This window comes from Amblyomma mixtum, chromosome 2, assembly GCF_055824585.1.
Source record: "Amblyomma mixtum isolate Tamu chromosome 2, ASM5582458v1, whole genome shotgun sequence".
NCBI classification, from domain to species: Eukaryota; Metazoa; Arthropoda; class Arachnida; order Ixodida; family Ixodidae; genus Amblyomma; species Amblyomma mixtum.
This window is the reverse complement of record NC_143013.1, coordinates 303185312-303208487: the sequence shown is the minus strand read 5'-3', so window position 1 is coordinate 303208487 and position 23176 is coordinate 303185312. Positions and strand designations below refer to the sequence as shown.

Below are 23176 nucleotides of genomic sequence, written 5' to 3'. Positions count from 1 at the left end.
GTCGGAAAGCGTTGCACAATGTCTCGGAGCATCACATGACGTTTCACAGCGCTTCAAACCATGGTAAAGCCTGTTAAAGCGTCGTGAGCTGTCGAAAAGTGTTGAAAGACATCGCAGAGCATCGCAAACTAATTAACTGCGTCGCAAAACGCTTCAAAGAGTCGCGAAGCGTCACAAAGTGCCGTTCAGCGTTACAAACCATCGCACAGCGTGCCTAAACGACTCGAAGCGTCGCGAAGCGTCGTACAGCGTCGTACAATCTGAAAGCAATTCACTCGCGTGCTACTGAACAAACATGCTGAAACGGACGAAACGCGATAGAAGTTTTCGCTTTTTAGTGCGTGCTTGTGGTTGCAAATGCTATTTGTCTTCCTGGGGCGTAATCGGTTAACAACTGACTCAATAATGGCACGTTCTACTACAGTACGAATTTATTTGCTGGAAAAAAGTCGGTATTTTTTTCTTCTATGTTTCAAAAAATACAGCAGGGCTCTATCCAACACGCAAACGGCCCGTCCACCTCTACAATGTGCAAAAGTGCAACCCCGTGACTAAGCCTGGTACTCACCAGAATGGTAGCATCGCATTTCGTGCACAGGGTGATAGTCGTTCAGATTACGGCGCTTGTAAGCATTTTAGTCTAAAGTAAGAATTGCTTGCAACTCGTAATTATCTGGCGTGTCGGATTCCCGTCTATCTCGATTCGCAAAAATCAGTTCACTTTGGGTCTAGTTTGCTTATCAAGTAGGCGCTGTGGATTGGCGCTATGGTGACTCCATTAAAGGCTGCATCGCATGACCGGATTAAACATTTTCTTTCTTTTTGTCGCCCTCTACACGCCGCTGGCAGCTCGTGACGTAAGGCGGCGACAACTTTCTGGGAACCAGAAGTTTCATCACCGGTGGTAACTGTTTCGCGATGCGATAAACATTGGTGGGAGAGTTTGACCCACCCTTCTTATCTGGTTGGAAAGGGTACAGAGCTCGAATTCCTGTGTTGCCCAAAGAAACGGATGCCGCGCTCTCGTCCCGCATTCAGGGAACCGGAAAGGCGGGTGAACAATTGAGGCGTCCCGTCTGGGAAGTAGGAGGGGAGGGAGATTGCGAAGCTCAACATCTCTACATCTGTATCCCGCATGCTATGCATCCGGCTTGAACGCTCTCTGTATTCCTGCCGTGGTCGAATGTGAACTTCTCGCATTTTCCTGTACAGCTACAGGAAGAAGCACGCAGTGACTGCTACCGGCGTGATTGCTTGTGCGGGGATGGGAAGCCAGGGGCATAAAGGCCGGGCTGCACTGGGGAAAAATCACCTAGACTAAGTGCTGTTGGCTGAGGTCACTGCGGAGAGCTTTCCACGCGCCCTCTGGCGTGGGCTTTAGTGTCTTCTTTGATCATTACTTGGACAGAGCGTCCCACAGCTGAAATAACACATAGGCTGTAAGATTTACACTATCCATGAGCTCAAACACAGTAGCCTTTTAGGAGTAGCTCAAGCTATTCACCTTCCTTTAGTAGCTGGATTCAGGCGTCAGTCAGAAACCAAAGCCGTAGCTTGGAGCCCTAAGATTACGGTCTGTGCCAGGGAAATTAACTGACAGACATCTGCATCCATCGCTCTTAAATGGCACTTGGGATATGTCGGCACATGCAGTGGCGATAGCTTGTCTTCTTCACTAATGTGGACAGCTACGCAATCTGTCTCGCATTTCCTCACTTGACGTGTACTGCGTTCTCCATCGCACAATTAATCGTGCGAAAATCGATCGACACGGCTCACAGCAATTCTTATGAACAGTGCCTTCTTCGGCACAACGTGAGGAGACAGATCTGTGCGTGGTTAGAGTGAGCTTTGGCGCCCTCTCAACGTAAACTGAACACGGTTCGAGCGTTTTACTACAGAAAACTGATGAAGATACTGATTTTCATGGCGTAATACCAACTTGGCTCAAGAGCATTATAGTGAAAGGCGTTTGGTCTGCACAAGGTGGAGGATAAGGAAAATTTGTCATGGTTCTTAACAGCGTGTCACTCAGACAGTGAAGATGTGGGATAAAATTTGTGACCTTCCAGTATGTCATAGTGTATGGTATTTGAGTGCAGCAACATAAGACAACAAAAATTAGGGCGGGCGTATAAAAGGAACGAAAAATAATAGCGCCCGGCCCGCACCGCTCAGAGAACAACGGGCTAACATAAGACATCAGTCAAATCTGTACAGAAAAGTAACATTCCTACGCAGTTGAAAGAAAATTATCCGGATTTACGATTTTTTAAAGCAACATAATTGCGCAGACATAACGGACCACGTACGATCAATCAATAGGAAAATCAGCTCAGTGGCTATGGCACACGGCTGCTGACCAGAAAGGCGCGCGTTCGATCCCGGCCGCGGCGGTCGAATTTCGATGGAGGAGAAATTCTGGAGGCCCTTGTACTGTGCAATTTAATGCATGTTAAAGAACCCCGGGTGGTCGAAATTTCTGGAGCCCTTCATTACGGCGTCCCTCATAGCCTGAGCCGCTCTGAGACGTTAAACCCCCATAAAACATAAAGCACAAAGAAAAGGAAAATGAAAACTATTCTTTGACATGCCCACGTACACGTAAGCAATTTCAAATCTCCGAATGCTTTACCGACAGGTTTAGCAGTGGTTTACAGTGACCTTACAGCATGTCTCCTGCCTCAATGGCAGCTGACAGTCGGCTAAAGTCGGAGAAGTATGTTGGATATTGCGTCCTGTATCATATTGTGAGAGTGGGATCCTATTCGACGCAAAAAAAAAAAAAAAAAAAAAAACTATTTTTGAGAATGCAGTCCGCGTCATCCTTGATACGCGGGCCACTGAAACGTTAGATTTGATTTCTCACAAAACGGTTATATCCATCGCTGTGTTGCATGCTTTAAGATTGAGTAAAAGCGCGCTGCCAGCCGGGCTTATAAGAAGTTGGCATTTGAATAACGCACTACAGTTGTGCTTCCTTCTTTCATCTGTCGTTGTAAAAAGGCGCGCATCCACCAGGAGTCGAATAACAAGTTCATACAGAAAGCAGCTTAGACTCTCCATGCACAAGACGCGCGGAGAACGACCTCCTAAGTTTGATACCGTAGCAGACGGCGTACACATCGTTTGTGAATTCCGAGCCACACTATGTGTTCCTCTTTTCAAACTTCCAGCTGGCCAACCGTGCACGCTGTTTTAAAGGCAACACTTTCGCGACTAGTTTCTTTATATAGTTCTGTTTCGGAGACCGTACGCACTTTCGTTCCAGAATGAAAAATGCAACAGCAAAGACGTATCTGACTTTATCCGGCTGTGATCCTGCGGTGTATGAGAAAAACGCGGCGCCAGAAATTCTCGGCCGCCTAATTTTTCTTTCCGTAGAGATAAGAACAGAATAGATGCCAGCACACGCAAACTGTTGCAGATAAAGCTTCAAGAAAGATTGCGTTGCACGGTTGTCTAGCTCTGCCGCGGCCAGCGCCGGCCACGAGCGGCGACTCTTAGTGCCACGCATCTTACTCTACGTCATAGTAAATCGTCGACGACGGAGCTTAAGTGGAGCAGCGGGGCTTCTCCGCGCGCGCAACTAAAGAGAAGAAAGGTAAAGTGGCTGGGGCTTATCGAGGCTCTCTGCGGATAGCCAGACGCTGCTTCTGTCTTGCGGTAAAACTGGTCTTTGCTCAACACCCCGAAGGAAGGAGTTTGGGTAGAAAAGAAAAATAGAAACCATGTCATAGAAGCCATAGAAAAAATGCACCATCTGGTTCTTTTTTATTTATCAGCTCATTTGTACGTGTTCGTATTTTGGCTCCAAGTCTACGAGTTTGTGTGCAGCGACATAGGGTGTGGCCTGCACTAGGCTGTTCTAGTGCGGTGAGAGCCGCGCACTCGACATTTCAACTAGCGCGTAAAACGGCGCAGCTGACGTGCGAGGAAAACGCATGTGTGTATTATGGCACCAGTCATGCGCTTAGACTGCGTGCCATCAAACGTGGCATGTTGCACGCTTTAACCTCGACCACGCCACTCGTTATTCCCCGATGCAACCATTGTCGCCTCGGCCTAAATTATGCTCAGAGCGTTTTGGATTTATTGCATTTGCGTAGTGAAGTTGCGAGCCCTACACCAGGTGTTTTTTCTAGAAACTCCTTCTGTGAACTATTATCCTGGCGTGCAGCATCGCGAAAAGTGACGGTGAAAACTCCCTACTATTGAAATGTGAGTAATCACTCCCTAATTGTAATCTACTCCATACTGGGGACGGCGTTTGTGCATAATAAAGTTCCGTGTTGCAACAGGTTAGTTCAGATCCGGTCAGGCTCGGCTAGTTGGTTAGGTTATGTTAGGTTAGATTAGATTAGGTTAAATTAGATTAGGTTTGACTAGGTTAGATTAGGCTAGTTTAGGTTAATATCTTCGTTTGAACTAGTCGGTCAATCATCCAAAAATTACAGCAAAAAGCAAACGAGGGCGGAATCGAAGAAACAGTGGTTATCCTGTGGTCTATATTCCTTAGAAATCGTCCTTGTTTCCTTTGCGCTGCCATTTTCCTTTATAGGTTAGGTTAGATTAGATTAGGTTAGGTTGGGATAGGCTAGATTTTTAAGAAATAAAAGGCGCGCTAAACGCCCCACTCTATGTGTACACCTGGGACGTTGTGTGGGCTGGAGCAGGAATGGCTGCAGTGGTGTGGCACCCACCTCTAGTGTGGCACACTCAATCACGGATAAGGTTTCGATTAACGAGGTGCTATCTTTATCTGCACTCCATGTCAGCTGCGCTGTTTTACAACCTATCAGCGAGCTGTAGCTTTAGCCATTATTTAATTTGCGGTTGGATCAAACGCAATAAGCAGCCGAGGCATGGAGTTGAAAGAGAAACTTCTTACGCCTCTGTGCTTTTTACAGTTTCATCGTGTACGCTCGGAGGTATACACGTCTGGCCATCGCGGTATCCTTACATCCGCGCTATCTTTAGGGCTCATACGTTACGATCACTAATAATTTAATTACACTCATGAACTGCGTACGTGAGCATGCACTTTCTACAACCTGATAGAGGAAAAAAGAAGAGAAAAAGAACAGGCAGTGAATGCTAGAGCGGTTTACAGTCTTTGCAGCGAGGAAGATATATCATAAGGTCGACATGACCGCCATAGCTCTTTGTAGCAGAAGCCACCCGTCCTGAACGCTGTCTTCTAAATGCTTTAATAGAAAACTAAGCTGATTACATATTTCGAAAGGCTTGCCCAAGCGTGTCACAGAGCAGCACTCCCGAACTTCTCTTAGTAATGAAGTCCTCTTATCGGCACATGGAACAAGTGCAGCACTATGTGTCGATGGCCTTCTTTGTCAGCCAGAACCATGCCTGGAGGCCGGCGAACAACGAGCCCTTGTTACCGCCGCCGGGGTATTACGGCTGGAAAGCGCTTCCGACAGTGCCGGCGGTTATCTGCGCATCGTTGCTAATGCATCCGTCCGCGCCTGGTATCCGTGCTTCGCGCAAGCAGTCACTGCCGCTGTGTCAGCCGGGTACTTGTCGCATCCTCCTTTCCCTCTGGTCCTTTCCCAGTCGAGCGACCTGCATGGTTTGTGCACGAGCTGGCCTCTTTTTTTCTTTCTTTCTTATTCTTTCCGTTTCATCGCACTAGCCTCAGCGCTGCGCCTCTGCTGTTTCATTTTGCTGAGTTACACAACAACCGGCGCTGAGCGTGCGTGTAGAGGCACTCTCTTTGCAATTAAATGACGCCTCGAGTTATGACGCACTGGGTATTGCAGTGCCGATTATGTGCGTCTGCGTTTACTCATCCGCACGTACTGTTCTGGAAGGTTGACGCCGCAAACTTCCGTGTACTTGACTGGTGATTTCTTAAAGTTCGTCGCGTGCATATAGCGACAATTAGAAAACAGAAACAAAACTCTAAAGCTTCTATTTCATGAATCTGCGACTGATTATTGCGACAATAGAGCTCTTGATTTTTTTTCTTTCTTGGACAGTATTGTCAACCTCCATTATTTGACATTTTCCCCATGTTAAATTTGCTCATTTTCTTGTTTTCAAGTAAAAATATTTTATAAAAGAAAACTTGTTTTGATTTGTCGCTGGCATTCACGCACTTTTCTTTTTTGTTGAGAGTGTGTGTAAAAGACGGCACTTCATAGAACACTTTAAGTAAGGCTTTTTTTTTCTTAGGGAATCGAGAGTACAGTTGTTAAATACGATTAGCTCTGTTGACTAGAAATCTGTCACTATAAAAGTTGACAAACAGGGTTAAACAAGCCTTTGCCATCGCTTGGAATGCTCCTTTTTTTCGTTTTTTATTTTTAGTGCTCCGCGTCTTATTTACGTCGTCGAAATACAACGCCTTGTTCATAACACGCACCACAGTCCCTTGATACGGTAGCATTTTAATGGATTGGTAGCAACCGGAGGCTCCAGCGGCTGATGATGTTTGCGCAGAGGCGGGATCTGAGAATCAACAAAAATGGGCTTTTTAGACAGAGCATGTTCTGGGGACACAGCATGTGCCCCACGAAGTTCAGAAAAATTCACTCAGCAAATTTTGATTATTCGTCCTCAACCACTGATCGAAGTTCGTCGTTTTCCGGCAGTATCATCTAAATAGCCTGTCCTCGGGCGCTAAATGTCGTTTTTGTGACCGTGTGGTCGTAAATGGGATATTTTTGGCCCTCCCACCATTGAAGTGAAACGAAGCCGGTTCTTCTGAGGCAGTACTCTCTAAACAAAAAGGAGTAAAAAGGATAGTTAGCTGTCGTTTAGTGTAGTGCCTTTTATAAAAGAGAGTGAGGTAGAGGACATATTACTCCCTTTTTACTCCCATATAGACGTATTCATGTTTACAGTGTATGGCTAGCATACATCAGGCAATAACATGGTAGCTGTTATCTCTCAATGCATGCGAAAGCATATTTTGCAGGGGGGGGGGAAACAAAACACAAGCATCGACTCTACTGACTTCCTATAGATATTGTTTTTTGTTTATTCATACTCTATTGGCTGTCCATAGACAAAAGTCTACTAAAATTGTATGGCCATAAATCTATAGATTGTCTATAGACTGTCTATGTTTACAGTGTATGGCTAGCATACATCAGGCAATAACATGGTAGCTGTTATCTCTCAATGCATGTGAAAGCATATTTTGCAGGGGGGGAAACAGAACACAAGCATTGACTCTACTGACTTCCTATGGATATGGCTTTTTGTTTATTCATACTCTATTGGCTGTCCATAGACAAAAGTCTACTAAAATTGTATGGCCATAAATCTATAGATTGTCTATAGACTGTCTATGTTTACAGTGTATGGCTAGCATACATCAGGCAATAACATGGTAGCTGTTATCTCTCAATGCATGTGAAAGCATATTTTTGTCATCGAATACAACAGGCAGCATTTTTTGTTGTTTTTTTGTTATTCTTATCCGTGTCAATAATTCCTGCAACCAGGTGCACAAGTTAAACTACACGCCTTTTAGCTTTCGAATGCTAGCGCATCAAGTGGCTCTTTAACATTAGTTTTTTCTGGCCTTTTTGTTCCCATTCGCATCATGGTTTATTCGGCAAAATTCTTCAAAATAGCTCTTGAAAATTATTGTTATCCACGCTTAGTAAGCATACCGCTAGTCAAGTACGCAGAAGTTTGTGCTCGCGCTACCACCAGCACAATATAAAGTGCTAAGCACAATATGAGCTCCCTGTTTGGTCATATGGACTTGAGATGTACCGAAGGGACCACGTAGAGGCTTCTTACAGCTGCGCTTAAAGTAAAAACATTTGACATCTGCATAAGAAACCGGTTCAGGTATTCCAAATACGTTGTACCCAATGGAAAGGAAATGCTGAAATGCTCACTCGAAAGTGAGACAAAGGCGTCAAAAGCCAAGGGTAGCCACATTTTCCTTAATCCATGATAACCTTACAAATCAAGTACTCAGTTAAACCTCGTTATTGAAATTAGATCCTGCCTCATCGCTAGAAAATGGACAATGTGAAACTACCCCTAGACACGAATACCGCACTTAATGTCTTTTTAAGGAAAAAGTTAGAGGCGCACTTGTTTTTACTACACTCTTGATAGTTGAGAAAAACCCAAATACGAATTCAGTGTTGTTAGAGCTATTGTCTGGAGAAAAAAGGAGGAATGATTATTGGCGCTCATTCGCACTGCTTGCCGGCTTTTCAATTGCATGCCCAGCTAATGTGCGTTTTGCACGTAAGAACAGCCATACCGGAACATTCCGATGGCGTTTTCCTTAGCACCACGAAGATTAAGTGTCAATTTAATTTTCAAAAAATATGATAAGGCGCAAAGGCCATATGCTTTTATAGCGCAAAAAGGAACCTGATTCTCAAAAAGACTATGTGTACACGTAAGAGTTGTGTCGCATTCACATTTCATTGGCTGAGTGATAACGGGCCGTGTGGCCGGAGCACCCATCAGTTAACAATCGTTCCTTTTTATTCCCTATCCTTCGATGCTTTGATTACACATTACTTTGCTAATCGCTCTATGGCGCCTCTAACTAGCCAGCGTTGGAAGCAAGTATTTATAAACTTAAGCAAAAACTCAACACGCACAAACAGCCTGCTTAGGTTCAGCGTCCTCCTAGATAGCTGGCAAATAATGGCGACCAGGAGGCCTGTCCCCGCTCTGAAAAGCTGTTAGCACGTTCATTCTTCTCGGTAAGTTTTCGTATATGAAGTGTCCACAGGATCTTTATAAGAGCGATGACGCTTGCACTGAAGACCTGGTAACATACCGCACGAGATATGCGTAGTTTTCAGGGTTGCTCCGCGGCAGGTCTGTAAGTACAGGATCCTTCATTCTTATAGGGAACACATGGGGGATCCTGTTGCGAACGCCTGGCTAACTAACGCGATTATTGCGCAGACCGATCCAACCGAAAAAGGTTCCAAAGTTCTCTTTGCCTACGCGTTCCCATGTCGCATTTAACAATAAATGACCCTGTACCCTCGAGAAACCCACCCAAAGGCAAATCACACTGCAGTGTCGTACGGTTGACTCAGCCTAGGGTTGCGGCGTTTTCAAAAGATGCCGCCAGGCGTAGCTAGCGTGTCTGGGTGGGAAGAGCGACAGCACCTGGTGAGTCAGGAATGTACTAAGTGCGGAGTGTGTCTGCGCGGCGTCGCTGGCGCTTGCATTCTCTTTTGCCCACCTCAATGAGTATACCGCTTTTCTACGGAACAACTCTCTCCGGGCCCAAAAGGATTGGATAGACGTGAACCTACGGTGGAACCCAAAAGACTACGGCGGAGTGCAAGACCTGCGTATCCCGCCAAACAAAATCTGGAAGCCGGACGTGCTCATGTACAACAGGTGAGTGGCCAGCGTCATCTGTTCGCTTTGCTTGCATGCGCTGGTCTGATTAATGTATCGAGTAGAGAGGACTATTTTGGCAAATCGTAGCGCGTTCAATGACATGAAGATGGGGCAGCGTACCTTGCCGGATTCACAGCCCTGAAGTTCGACACCTGCAAGTGTCTATTTATGACCTCCAAATCTTTGCTCTTCGCTTAATTTGAACGTCCTTACCTTCAGCTAAACAAGGTTTCGATAGATTTGGAATTGAACTTCCGCTCGAAGTTAAAATCATTATTGCCTTACATTAAAGCCGTTCGTATATTTTCAGGAGCGTGCCACTAGAGTCGCGTTTCGCTATGTAGATTGATCTCTTATTGGGCTGCGTCTTCGCATGTTGCTCTTATGCTGCGTCACCTGCAAGGAAATGGAAAATTCGCTGTCGTTTCAGGGCTGATAATAGCTCACCGCAGTACGGGCCAATCGCAACACCTGCCTAAGCAGCTCTACTTTTAGCTATCGCGATACGCCTGCGTGCGTTCAGAATTAGAATCATTTCATTCAGTTACCGCTGTGAGGTTACAAACTAATATTATGCGGAAGGAAGTCCCATAGTCGGTGACTGTATCGGGACCTCTTGCCATTGTTGTAAGAAACTGAATACGTTCAGAGCAGCGAAAGGCAATCAATAAAAAATGGGAACAAAAGTAAAATGAACGACTGAATAAATACAACATAATCTAGCTCTGAGAAGTGGCTCTAAAACCAGGATGCGATTCATTAGCCGCATACGCATATGTAAAAAAATCGATAAATACAACAATTGCATACAGTACGTGGGAACTTTGTGAGCGTATAAAACAGGAAGACAAAAATAGCAGGAAGGTAAGGATCTCAGGGAGTAAATTTTATAACTAAGAAGTTCAAGAGCTTGTTTCTAAATGTGATTGGTGTTACGCAGCATTTCAAAAGATGGTAGCCAATTCCAAAATGAAATAGCCGAATATTGTTATTCCTTTTAATACTCTTTTCGAGTAGCAGTTCAGGAATGATGGGAAGTGGAGCTGATTATTCCTTTTAACTTAAGCATACCAAGAAAATATTTAACTTGTTCGTTGACTATCAGTATGTTGTTGGCTAGTATTTTATGGGCGGAATGTTAAGACACTAAGTGCTGGGCTCTGTATGGTCTCTAGAGATGCTAGATGAGAGTAATATGTATGGCCCCAAAGTGCAAGACAGAAGCTGGTATGCGGGTTGATGCAGGAATATAAACTGATCAGTGCATAATGCCTAAAATAGGGTCGAGTTTCTGTGAGGATTGAGATGCCGTAAGATATTTGCTTTTTAATGTATGCAGTGCGTAGATGAAATTTAAGGAGACGGTTTGTCATATAAGCACAAACACGGTGCGCGGTCACTTGCTGGTATTAAATAGTCTTTTATAGATATGGAAGGATTGCGCGGATCAGTCGCTAGCTGATCTTGTGAAGCCGTATAATACGTTCCACGTCTAACCCGAATACTTATTTTGTACTGAAATCGAGATAGCAGCATTATTTACGTCATGTGCCATTGGAAGAAAGATGGCTGACTCTACGTCGCTTTGACGTCTAATGATGAAACTTAAGCTGCCAGCCTAATAGAGTCTCAGTTGTAGTCGTTGCTGGAATAACAACTGGGTGCTTCCTCTCAGTTTGGAGCTTACTGTAGTAGAGGTTCATGAATTTTGTCCCAGCTGAGCAGCTCTATATAGAAATAAAAAAGGTTGTATTATGCAACAACCTCAAACAATTTGTCCTATAAGTGTCATAAATTTATCATTCAAATGTAATACAAATGTCATTGACTTTTGCAAAATCATGCATTTGCCATACAGATGTCATACAATATCATACAAACTGTATGACATTTGTATGGTGAAGCCTGCATGAGGTTATTGAATCTTACATCTTTTTTCAGCAGCATATTTCCGCGTGAAATTCGGCAATTTCCCGCGTGTTTCTATCTTGCCTTCCTCTTAGTAGGCGATGCTGCTCAACTTGGCGATGCAGGCGACACCTCTCGGCTTAAATAAAAGGAATGTGTTACATCAAAGCTGTCATGAGGCTGCCATTACTACCACACAATGCACGCGCCAGGCTCACAATCTACAACAGATCTCGGGGGCGCTAAGTGGCGCTGCCATGTCCTGCATGTTTTTGCTGTCAACAGTGCAATAATGATAGGTGACTGCCTGATTCGCATTTAGTTGAGAAAAGCAACGAGTCGTCCGCTCAGACACATCTTGGTAGGGCAGGGTGAATAATAACTGTAACAAAGGTAAAGGAAATGCCATCGAGGTCGGCAGAAAATCTTCTGGTTGGTGTATGAGTAGGCACTTCCCAAGTATGATATGTGTACATATGGCATAGGACACAGGTAAGCATAAGATTCGAGTGCCTGGGCCTCTTATTAGGAAGTCATGGTCTCAACAACACTTACGTATCTCCCCTCGTGAAACAAGATAAGGAATTAGTAATGCTTGCCACGCTCGTGTTCATAAAATGCCAGCAATCCTACAGCATTCACTGCGCTGGCTTAATGGCAGATTGGCTGCTAAGCCCGAGAACACCGGGCCAATCCCGGTTGTGTTTCAATGGAGGCGAAATGCCAGCCGCCGGTGTACTTAGCGATGTCAACGCAAGTTAGAGAACCCCAGATGGTGGAAATTAATCAGGAGCCCTCCTCTACGGCGTCCTTCATATCTCATGTGTCGCCTTACGACGTTAAACCCAATATGCCATAGCATGCCTGTAGCCTGATCTGTGCTTTAATCGGCGCTTGAGTAGATAATGAGCTCGTACTAATGGTTATTACCACATCCTGTTGCTTTGTTAATTGGAAATCTCTTGATTGCTATCTGCGTCGCCACTGGTGCAGTGCGGACGAAAAGTTCGACGGCACGTACCCGACCAACGTGGTGGTACGGAGCAACGGCAGTTGCAACTACATCCCTCCGGGCATCTTCAAGAGCACGTGCAAGATCGACATCACGTGGTTTCCCTTCGACGATCAGAAGTGCGACCTAAAGTTCGGCTCCTGGACCTACCACGGCTATCAGCTGGACCTGCGCGTCAACAGCGAGGAAGGCGGGGACCTGACCACATACATCCCCAACGGTGAATGGGACCTGATAGGCGAGTACAATTTCGCATTCCTCTTTCGAACTCTCTGTCCGTCGGTCTGCTCATGTTTGATGCGATGCTGGTGGTGGTGGCAGAATTTTGAGAGAGAACAATAAGACGCTTTGGTTCTTGAGTACTGCTGTGGAATGTGTTATTTTGGCAGAATTTTCAACGCAATTGCGCCATGATTAGGTGGACTAGTATTTGCCCACTTTACACAACTGTGGCTTGATGTGTGCCTTCCCATGACTACGCAAGCGAAAGGAAACTAGCTGATTTATGCTTTAACGAAGGCAGAAATGATGCCCTACTTTGCCAAAATTTATTTTTTAGAAGAAGACGCTTATCAAAGCATAAAACTGTTTCTCAAGAAGTAGAGGAAACGAGGCTGCAGCGAGAAAAATGCCTCTCATTTCCTAGTTTCGGGGAAACATCTAAAGTAATCCGGAATTCCCCTATACTTGCCCGGCTGACCCTGTTCCCTGCCAGGCTGAAATTCATGGCGACGCTTAGCGAGCGTTTGATAAACGTTTTAATCAGTGACGCAAACTGGCTGCCGGCGATGGCTGTTTCCTTCAGGATGTTTACGTCAGGAAGTTTTCGCCTATGGGGCTAACGGCCTTTCGACGCAGCCTCAAAGGCGTTCAATATCCTCCGCCTGCCATCGTTCCAGTGATACTTTTTTTTCTGTTGTTGCAGATGTGGTTACGTTCTGCCTATAAACGCTTGAGTCGGCTAGCGGCTAGTGTTAAAAATGGTTTTTGCACCTAAAATAACAACACAAAGTTCCGAAAATTAGTTTCCACGAAACACGCACCAAATGAGTAGGCTGTATATGTATTTCTTCCACGCTCCTTGCGTGCTTCTTCATCGTCGTAAACGGTTTGGCACAAGAGAATTGGACATTGAAGCGTAGCACTAAAGTAGACCATGCGTCGATCAGCTCATACGCCGACTCCCCGCGAATATATACGTTTGCATTTAAGTGCTGCTTGAAAGACTCCTTTGCTCCAGCTCGTGCTCTTGTAAATGTGAGGGAGCAGTTGAAGAGAACGCAGGCGACACTGGAAGCACAGTATTAAATTGTTTACCTTCCCATATACTCTCTGAGGGCCTGCCAGGTACGGCTCCGTTTCTAAAGGGCTTCATGCCCTTAAGAAACGTAAAGTCCTTCATTCCTTTTCGTATTTGTCTTCAGGTATCTTTTCTCTTTACACTTCGTGCCCCCCCCCCCCCCCCCCCATCTCCTTCCTCCAGCGCAGGATAGCAAACCGATGCATTCTCTTGGTTGACCTCTCCGACATTTCTCCCCTAATGTGCACAGTCACAGGTGTAGAAGTGCGCAACCCCTTTCGCCGGAGTAGAAGGATAAAGTACCGCAGCTCAGTCCGACCTCTCGGACAATCTTCCCAAATAAACAATCTTTATTTCCCCTTCCTCCTTTCCTTCTCGCCTTCAGCGCTTCGCTTTTCTGCAAATTCTTGCTGTTTCATGCAGGGGTAAATGCATTTTAGAAGTCACAGTAACGGCCTCGTAGTGACGGGCTTCCCGTAGCAGAATACCCGGCGTCTCGCTTGAAGCCCTTCGCATTTCGTTCCCTTTGGGATGCTTCTTGCTTCGTTGCCAGTCATTGGATTTGCTTTTACTCCTCTTCTCTTTCTCATGGAACATCGATTATCAGCTCTGTGCATTTCACGCTGTGGCCAAGTCTGTTTCATGTGATTTCTATTTATGGGCTGATAATCATTATAAAATGAAACATTATTAGCGCAATGTGATTACTCACTTTTAATAACCGGCTTTAGCGCGAGCCCCTGTGTGCGTGGGTGCATGTATGAACAATGAAAGAGGAAATGCTTTGATGTGGAAATACTCTCCCTTTTCATAACAACCACACACGCATGCACACTCGCACAAACACAAATTCCCGCAGGCCCGCCTGTTGGAGTTTCGAAGGTGTACAGTTTACGTACTAAATATAACGGCGATACTTAACCAGCACTAATCTAGCTCGCCAATTAATTTCAGCATCGAGTTCACGCCTCGCCAGTATCCGTCGTTAAAGCTTGCCATCAGTCCGACTCATTGCGAAACTAGACACGCCGTGGGTCCCAGAATTGAGATGTAGCCGGGAGGCGACATGAATAATGCCGGCGCCTGATGTCCCATCACGTCCTACCGGAGATGATTCGGCTTTATCGGCCTGTCGACTGAACGAGAACTGGGCATAATGAACGATGCTTGCCTCATAGTGTGTGTCTGGTGGCCAACTTCTAACTATTCGGTTTTGCAATGACAACATCGGCGATTCACAGGCATATTAAAACACCTGCCTCCGGTTGAACACCCATCTTTAATGCGTGTTACGGTTGTTTCGCTCATTGTACCAGACTCCTTTCAAGTTTTCATCAACTGTTTTGAGTGTTCATCGGCGGTAAAGTCGTATGTCAAAAGTTCGTCTAGGTCTTTTGGCTTTTTCATATCGTGAGGGCGTTTACTGTTGCTACTGAAGGCCTGGAACAGTATGCCTGACAAAAGATATCTGCTGCACAGGTTAATTATGCACAGCTGGTTTTAATTAATTTAACATTTTTCATTCCACCACACTTCATGTGCTGTGAACAGAACTGGGAGTATAGCCAACGTGCCCGAAACCGTTTGGGCGGAGATGATTGCAACACCGATCACTGTGCGTATATCCGAGCCAGTGAGCGCCCGAATACAGGTCTGTCAGCACTCAGTGCTGCGTGTAGATGGAGCAACATTCTGAATCAATTTCATCACCGTATCTCCAGTAAATAATTTGTTAAATAGGCAGTGGAAGTAACCATCGGTGCTTGAGAGTACCACTGGGAATTCTGCCTTTGTTCCTGCCAAGGGAGCCACTATTTCGTAAATTCTTCGTTCATTTTTATTGACACACCCTGTATATATGCGCGACGTTTATTTGTGTTAACGGTTTACCTTTTATTTCAAGACATTTTGAGTTCAGTCAGCGTTATCATGTATTCAATACATATCTAAAACAAAGCAGTAAGTCGTGGCAAGCCTATTTATTCTGTGGATCTCTCCCTAACGAGGACTATGTCTTACAAAAGCTAGACAAGAGGGGTGAACAGACGGGAGTTTGCGATCAAGATATTATTCAGCACACGTCGGAATGAGTCAAGTGCTTGTAGGTTCGGTTCTAATTTGTCGGTATACTTGCATTAACCACTCCCTATAGCCAGCGATGAAATACGGCAGCATTCGTTATTCAGTAGCCAACGTAATTTACGTGAGAAAGCGCTGTAGATCCTCTATCCAAGATGTCCTCATTCGAATGTCCACTCGCTTTCCAAATTGCCTGCATCGCTCAAAGGTATTCCAGGCGGAGTTCAATCTTGAACAAATGCTCCGCGCTGCTCCTTCTTTGTAAATGCGTTCCCTGGTAGCGTTGCACGGATTGCACCCTGGACTCAAAGCGCACTGCAGTTTGGGAATGCGCGCATTACGCAACCTAGCTCCGGCATGCATATAGCTTATTCATGACGTCGCGAACGGAGCTTGCTTTGATTCGCGATGGGCTCGCGGTTTGGTTGCGTGTACTATAGAGCCGTTGCTGGAACTTCCTACGCGCCACAAGCTTACTTAGGCAGCGCAACCCAGTACTTTCGAAACATCATGAGCCCTGTTGAACCATGCCACCCAATCAGTATATTGAAAGCTGCTGTGCTATTTGAATAAGGCTTTGAAACCAGACAGCTTTCGTGTTCCGGTTCGCAGCGTGGACCTGCTAACGTAACCGGCCAACGCTATAGTGTGTTAGGGCTGTCCAACCAGTTTTTTTTTTCATCTCTCATCACTTTTTTCTTTCATTCGCCCTGCTCAGGCGCATGCCGCTTCATTAAAAAAAAAAAAAAAGATGTACCACTTCGTTTTCGGTAGTCTTTTCATATCACGACAAAAAATATCACATCTTAGTTCAATGTATTTGAGATGCCCTCTAGATGGATTAAATTTCAGCTGACAGAGATTCAGCTTCCTCGGAATATTTACGGACCCTTCATAACCCCCTAAATACATTCGACTAGAACATCATTCTCCTTCTAGCTCTAGTTTATTTCGTCCGCATCTTTCCACCCCCTAGACTTCACTGCTAACTTAGTAGGCAGAACCGCTCCGCCGGACAGGTGGTTCGTGGTCCCTTGTTCGAACCCAAAGTCACGGTACTTTTTTAATGCTTTGAGATTCAGAGAAACTTCAAGTTTAAGGTGATTTCTAGAGCGTAATATTTATTATTTATTTATTTCAAAATACTGCAGGCCAGCGTTGGCCCAAGCAGGAGGGGCATAAGATAACAAATTACAACACCACGTGAAAACATTTCATGTGACACACAGCAAAAATGGAACTTAAAAGATGAACATAGCAACGATAAAGAGAAATACATGCTTAAAATTGAATACAGGAGAGTCACTTCCTTTTTACTCAAGCAAAAATGTTTTTAGTGCCTTTTCTACGTCAGGAGAGTTAAAAATCGATTCAGGGAGTGCGTTCCAATCTGCTATTGTTTGAGGGAAGAAACTGTGCTTAAATGAGTTCGTTTTAGCAAAAAGAGGCTGTAAGGAGTGCTCCCTTGTATGGCGGGTCCTTCGAGCAGTGGAATGCTTGATGAATGAAGGGGGAGAAATGTTAAGCTTGCCTGAGATAATTTTATGAAGGAAAGAAATACGGTTAAGTTTTCTGCGTGTACGAAGCAATGGAATGCTATTGTCTTTCATGAGCTGTGTTGGGGAGTCAGACCTTCTATATTTATTAAAAATGAAACGTACTGCCTTCCTTTGGATGAGCTCTAGTTGATAAATATGTTTCTTGGTGTGCGGGTCCCAAATTTCAGAAGAGTACTCAAGTTTGGACCTGACAAAAGTTTTGTAAGCCAGAAGCTTAATACCTCTAGGAGTGTGTTTTAATTTGCGTCTCAAGAAACACAGCTGAGAAAAACCGGCTGAACAGATCTCAGAAATATGAGTACCCCAGGTTAATCGGTTGTTAAGAGTAATTCCTAGATACTTGTACTGTGAGACCTCTCGGATGTGACTGTGGTGAAGGCAATATTGGTAATTACTAACATTTTTTTTTCTCGTAACTCGGAGAAGCGCACTCTTATCAATGTTTAAATCCATCTCCCATTCTTCACACCAGTGACATATTTTAAGCTTCCTTATGGCTTCCTTATTTTGGGGTAAAAGCAAACAATTGCTCCAACCTAATTTAGCTAGCTGCAAAGGCAATACCGAATACCGCTTTGAGTGAAAATGCATAGCAAGAACAACGCGAGAATGGAGTTTTAGCGAGAAAGTTTTCGCAATGCCGAAAATGGAGGCAAAAGCGCGCTCCACATCTGTTCACGTTGTTCTTCGTTTTCTGGTTCGTTCCCAACGTAAGTATAACTTAAGCCTGTTGTACTTAATTACCACGGTCCAGGGCGCCTTACTTTTAATTACTTTTAATCACACTAAATCTACCTGCGCACGCGATTAAATGCATCATGCAGCTCTGGTTCCCTTAGTGAAGTGCGCAAGTTTCTGTTCCGAAAATTTTCACGCTACAGTACTCGTCAGGCAGTCACGCACAACTATAACACGAGAAGAAACCGCTTCTGCGTTATTTATTTGTTCCTTGAACGCACGTGCCGAAACTTGATCTTCCAATATGAACAACGATTCAATTAAAATAAATCACGCTCTTAGTTCGCACATCGTGCACCACATCCACATCTGTTGCTTCTATAATCGCGTCCGAATTGATGAAGAATGTCACATTAACGAAGCCCTGCGTTCAAAATTGAGAGGATAAAAGTTAACGAAAAAAATACTCTGCACGAGCAAAATAACCAGGAAGAAATAAAAGTAACGAGTTGCGTTGCAGTTCGGAGCAAGATCGATGCGCGCACGAGGTCTTAAAGGAGCATTAAATGCACCAAAGGGCACTGTGGGAGCGTAGCAATCTGTCCGGGGACACGCAAAAACAAAAACAACAACTAAAGTGAGCGGCGAAAGGATTAAAAGCATTCGATGGCGCTCGATGAAGTCGCCAAGCATGTAGCAGCAGCAACAGCAGTAGCAACGAAGTAGCGATAGGAAACGCGTTGGAGCTATAATAAAGACGAGATTTTTTTGTGAAAAACCACTTCGCGAGCGGTAGAAATAAAGACAAAAGGGAAGTCGCGGGACCAGGAGAGAGGAAGAGCGGGGCGGAACGTCGTGCCGAAAGCGGTGCGCGGCGGCGGTGTGCACACGAGTGGCTGCGCATAAATCTTTCTCTCGCAGCCCGGTAATGCTGCGTGATTGATTGCGCTGTAAGCGACAGGATAAACAGCCGCCGAGGGTAATAACGCTGAGGCCCCGCACCGAGCGAGCAGCTCCCGCGAGGCGCTCCCAAGAATCGGTAGGAGCGCGCGAGCCGCTGTATGCCGCCGCTCAACCAACAGCGCCTTCCCTCCTCCGTCTCCTGCAACCCCATCATCCCCCTTTCCCAGCCCACTCACCCTCAACCCCACCTCTTGCTGTCCTCCCAGTCTGTTGCCCTGTTGCCCTCCCAATCTCGTTCGGTGGCCCTTGGCGGCGCTGTCCCGCGAGACGAGATGCCGGCGGGCCCTTATGGTGGAACGGTATGGTCATGCCTGCCGGCCAAGGTATACGGGTCGCTCCAAAAGGCACAATCGTGCATGGTCACTGGAGCAGGGCTCGCGCATTAGCCTCCCTGCCTGATTAAAGGAGCACGGTGAGAGCACACGCCGTGCCTTTCCGTGACGCAAAAAAGACGCGTCGTCTTCGCCGTAAGCAGAAGGCTATCGTAGCGTCTCTTTCACTCCACGGCGACGCAGTACGCAAGAAAAATATGCAAATGCATCGAGGCCGGGTGGATGTCTTTGAAAGGCGTGAGGTGCCCTTTCATCGTCAGCAGCAGGAGCCTGACTACGCCCACTGCAGAGCAAAGACCTCTTCAATGTCTCTCCTGTTAACCCTGTTCTTTGCCAGCTGCAGCCACAGTATCTCCACAGACTTCTTAATCTCCTTCGCCCAGCTAACTTTCTGCCGCACTCTGCTACGCTTAACCTTCTCTTGGAATCCACTCCGTTACCCTTAAGAACCAGCCGTTATCTTGCCTTTGCATTATGCGCCCTGTCCAAGCCCATTTTTTTTTTATCTTCATTTCGACTAGGATGTCATTAACCCGTGTTCGTTCCCTCACCCACTCTTCCCGCTTCCGGTCTCCTAACGTTACACCTGTAAATTTTCTTTCCATAGCTCGCTGCATTGTCCTTGTCTTAACCTTACACTTAACTTAGGCTTGGTTGACGCTTTGCAGGCAACCAAGCCTTGATAAAGTTATTGCTGCTTTTTTTTTGTTAACATCAGTCGAAGTTACGGAGTTTTCGACCTGCACGGAGCAATGCGCGCCCTACCAGGTTCAAGCTATCTTCAGGAAAACGTGATGTTTTCGAGAATAAACCGTCGCGGTGCTGACTTAACCTGAAATCATTTGGTTGCGCTTTGTTTGGTGGGCACTTTCGTATGAGAACAAAAATGCGCTAAAATTGGTACTTTGTCTAATCAGAGCATCTGTATACTCGAAAACCTTTTGAGCGAGAATGCCAGGGTATCTTATGCCTACATGTGACCTCGCTTTGGGCTTTGCTGAGCAACGTAGTCAACACAGTAGGGAGTAGCTGTCATCTGAGAACCACAGTGCGCTTTGCAGGGACAGACACTGAAGGATTTGGACAGGATGCTTGATAGTTGACGCTTCTTCGCCTCCATTTCAGTCTGCGTCTGCAAGGCACCCTATGGTTGTGAAATCTTCAGGTATCACCCCACCCCGCTTTCGGTTCTGCTGCTTGAGAAGATGCACCGGTTTTTTATTCCTCTGAATTCCCCTGCCCGAGGAACCGCCAGCACCATTTCACAGCCTTCGCGTTCGCTTCTTCCTCTGAGCGAAGCGGTTCTCAGTTTCGGTCACCGGCGCACTACGCGTCGATGCTCAGAGTCGCTCCCTGTGCCAGCTGAATTCACTGAGCTCATCGACGCCGAACGTTCTCTTTGAGGCGAAGCTCGATAGATTGCTCAGCGCGGCAAGAGTCTGAAAAGAAGAAAGAACGCGGTATGGGGAGGGGGGGGGGGGGGGGGGGGGGGGGGGGGGTGTTGCTGCTTTATAAACGCTGATATCGAACCTGCTTCCGTTGCTTGCGAAAACAGCGATGGGGCGGTTTCTGACAAAGAAAACACTAAGAAAAAGAAAGAGGACTCCTGTCATTGTACTTTTCCTGGAAAGTTTAGCGAGCACCGTGCCACGGCATGCAGGGGAGGATCAATTCTTTTCCGCGCCTCCTTCACAGGCAAGGTCAAGTATATATAGGCATCGAGCATCTCTGCATCACCTTCGTGTTGCGAATCGGATGCTGGTGCTCTATCGCTTCCACGGTGAAGCAGCCCGCCACTGGGGACTCTCTTCAACCGTTCTCTCCATTTCAGGCAATGTGAAAGTGAGCAAAAAGTCGCTTGCGAAAGCCTTTCATCTTTCTTCCCCGCCAGAAGAAGCGAGGAGCGAACGGTTGTTCTCCAAACCGAAGGCGCACAACGTCAGCCGCGATTCACAGGCATCGTACACTTGGCACCCGCGCGCGCGCGCGCGCAGCACGCAAGCGACGGCGGCCAATATATTCATAGCGGCGTCGGGGACTCGGCGACGGGGTTCTGCGGAGCAGGAAATCCAATTTGTGCCGCAGGAGAACCGCCGATGCACTGGCACAAGCAGCCGCACCGGGGGTCTCGACACGAGGAATTTCTCAAGATCTGTGCGCTTCTTCCCGAGCTCTTGTCCGCTACGCCGCGCCGGTCTGCGTCTTTGCCACTTCTTTCCCCCCCCTCCCCCCCCCCCCCCCCCCCCCCCCCGCTCTCCGCATCGGCAACTCTCGCACCGTTTGGCCCCACTTTGAAAAAGAGAATTATTCTAGGAGCCCGCTACCACCTCCTACTTCTTTTTCTTTAAATTTTCGTTCGTAGCGTAGCTTTGCCGCAGCAAGCGTTTCCTGTACTGTGAACTCAAAAACTCCTGCGCGAACGAGAGAGCTCGACCGAACGGAGGGGGCTTTTTTTCGCATTTTTCTTTCTTAGCAGCCTCTTTTTCTCGTATTCTACCAGATCACCTTTTACTTTTTGTTTTGCGCATTCCTAAGGAAGCACTCGGATCGTCTCGGTTCACCAGTTCTTCGCGAAATGGTTTCACTGGCGAGTGTTTGCCTCTGTATGGCTTAACTCTGCCACGAGGCGCCTCTCCTTCGCGCCCGCCGTTATGTACTCGGTCACTGCATTGCTCGCGTTCCGCGTGGTTCCGCCTGGCCGGACACGAAGCCGCTTCCTCTTGCATCCAGCTAATTTTTCAATGGCGAAGAGCCTCGGTTTCTCTCCCGATAACTGAACGTATGCCTTGTCTTCCTCTAACTCTACGTCTTTTCTCCCATTCTTCGCCGATGCAAATGCGAAGACGGCGCCATACAAAGTGGAGTAGCTACTAGCGCCCTCTCTGGGCTGGCTGGTGCAGTGTTCGGAACAGAAACTTGGACATTTATGACTCCTTTCTCTTTGTCGGTCTGTGCTGAAGGGGGAGGGGGGAGAGGAAGTTGTGGACTCTTTCTAAAAAAAAAGAGAGAGACGGAGCCTTGGATAAAGGGGAGGGGGAGGGGATGGTTCAATTGGTTCTGTGTTGTTATTCAAGACACGATTTCTGCAGTCCTTGAGATCGCACGCAGGTTGACGTAAATGGGAAGTGATGCTTGCAAGCGGAGAATTTTGCTTCCCCTTGAAACGTTATTCTCTCACAGGGAATAGACAGGGTGGAACGAAGAAAAAAGCGCCAGCGTACACAAAAACGCCGCGATAAGCGTGATTGTAAATGCCAAATATGTTGAAAACCTCTAATGTTGAATAGGTTTTTGGTTAGAAAGCAATCACTCATTAGCGAAGGTAAAGAAGACTGCCACCACCACCGGGCTCACTTGGGCCTCCGTGCGAGCCCCTTCCTGAACGAAGAGAGGGCGCTGTTGTTGTTGCAGGAGTGCCGGGAGTGCGGAACGTGCGAGAGTACGCGTGCTGCCCGGAGCCGTACATCGACATCACGTACACGATCCACATCAGGCGGCGCACGCTCTACTACGGCTTCAACCTCATCATTCCCTGCGTGCTTATCTCGTCCATGACACTGCTCGGTTTCACGCTGCCCCCCGACACCGGCGAGAGGCTCACCCTGGGTGAGTGAGGGCGCATCATCTTCCCTTACACACAAAAAAAAAAAAATCTTTTAGACAGTCTATAGGCTCTCCATAGACTTCTGTCTATAAAGTCTATAGACTCTCTATAAAGAAATCCTAGAGAACAGTCTATTGGCAATACAAATGCTAAAGACAGTCTATAGACAATCTGTAGATTTATGGCCATACACTTTTAGTAGACTTCTGCTACAGACCGTTTATAGGCTATGAATCGACAGAAACAAATATATATAGGAAGGCAATAGTCTATATGAAGTCTATAGACTGTCTATAGACCATTTTCTTAAGGGTTCTGTCTTCCGGTCTTCGTTTTTTTACAGCGCAGCCGTCAGATGTGAGCGGCGTCGTTGGC

At 46.4% G+C, this 23176-nt stretch overlaps 1 protein-coding gene across 1 annotated transcript in view; it reads left to right on the top strand.

Annotated features, from left to right (window-relative positions):
* LOC149364743 (neuronal acetylcholine receptor subunit alpha-7-like) overlaps positions 1-23176 on the top strand; it is a 262942-nt gene that overhangs the window by 216595 nt on the left and 23171 nt on the right. Inside the window, exons 4-6 of the mRNA XM_089574677.1 lie at positions 9254-9363; positions 12268-12524; positions 22609-22803. Coding sequence (XP_089430803.1) covers positions 9254-9363; positions 12268-12524; positions 22609-22803 — 562 coding nt within the window. The remainder of the gene's footprint in view (positions 1-9253; positions 9364-12267; positions 12525-22608; positions 22804-23176) is intronic.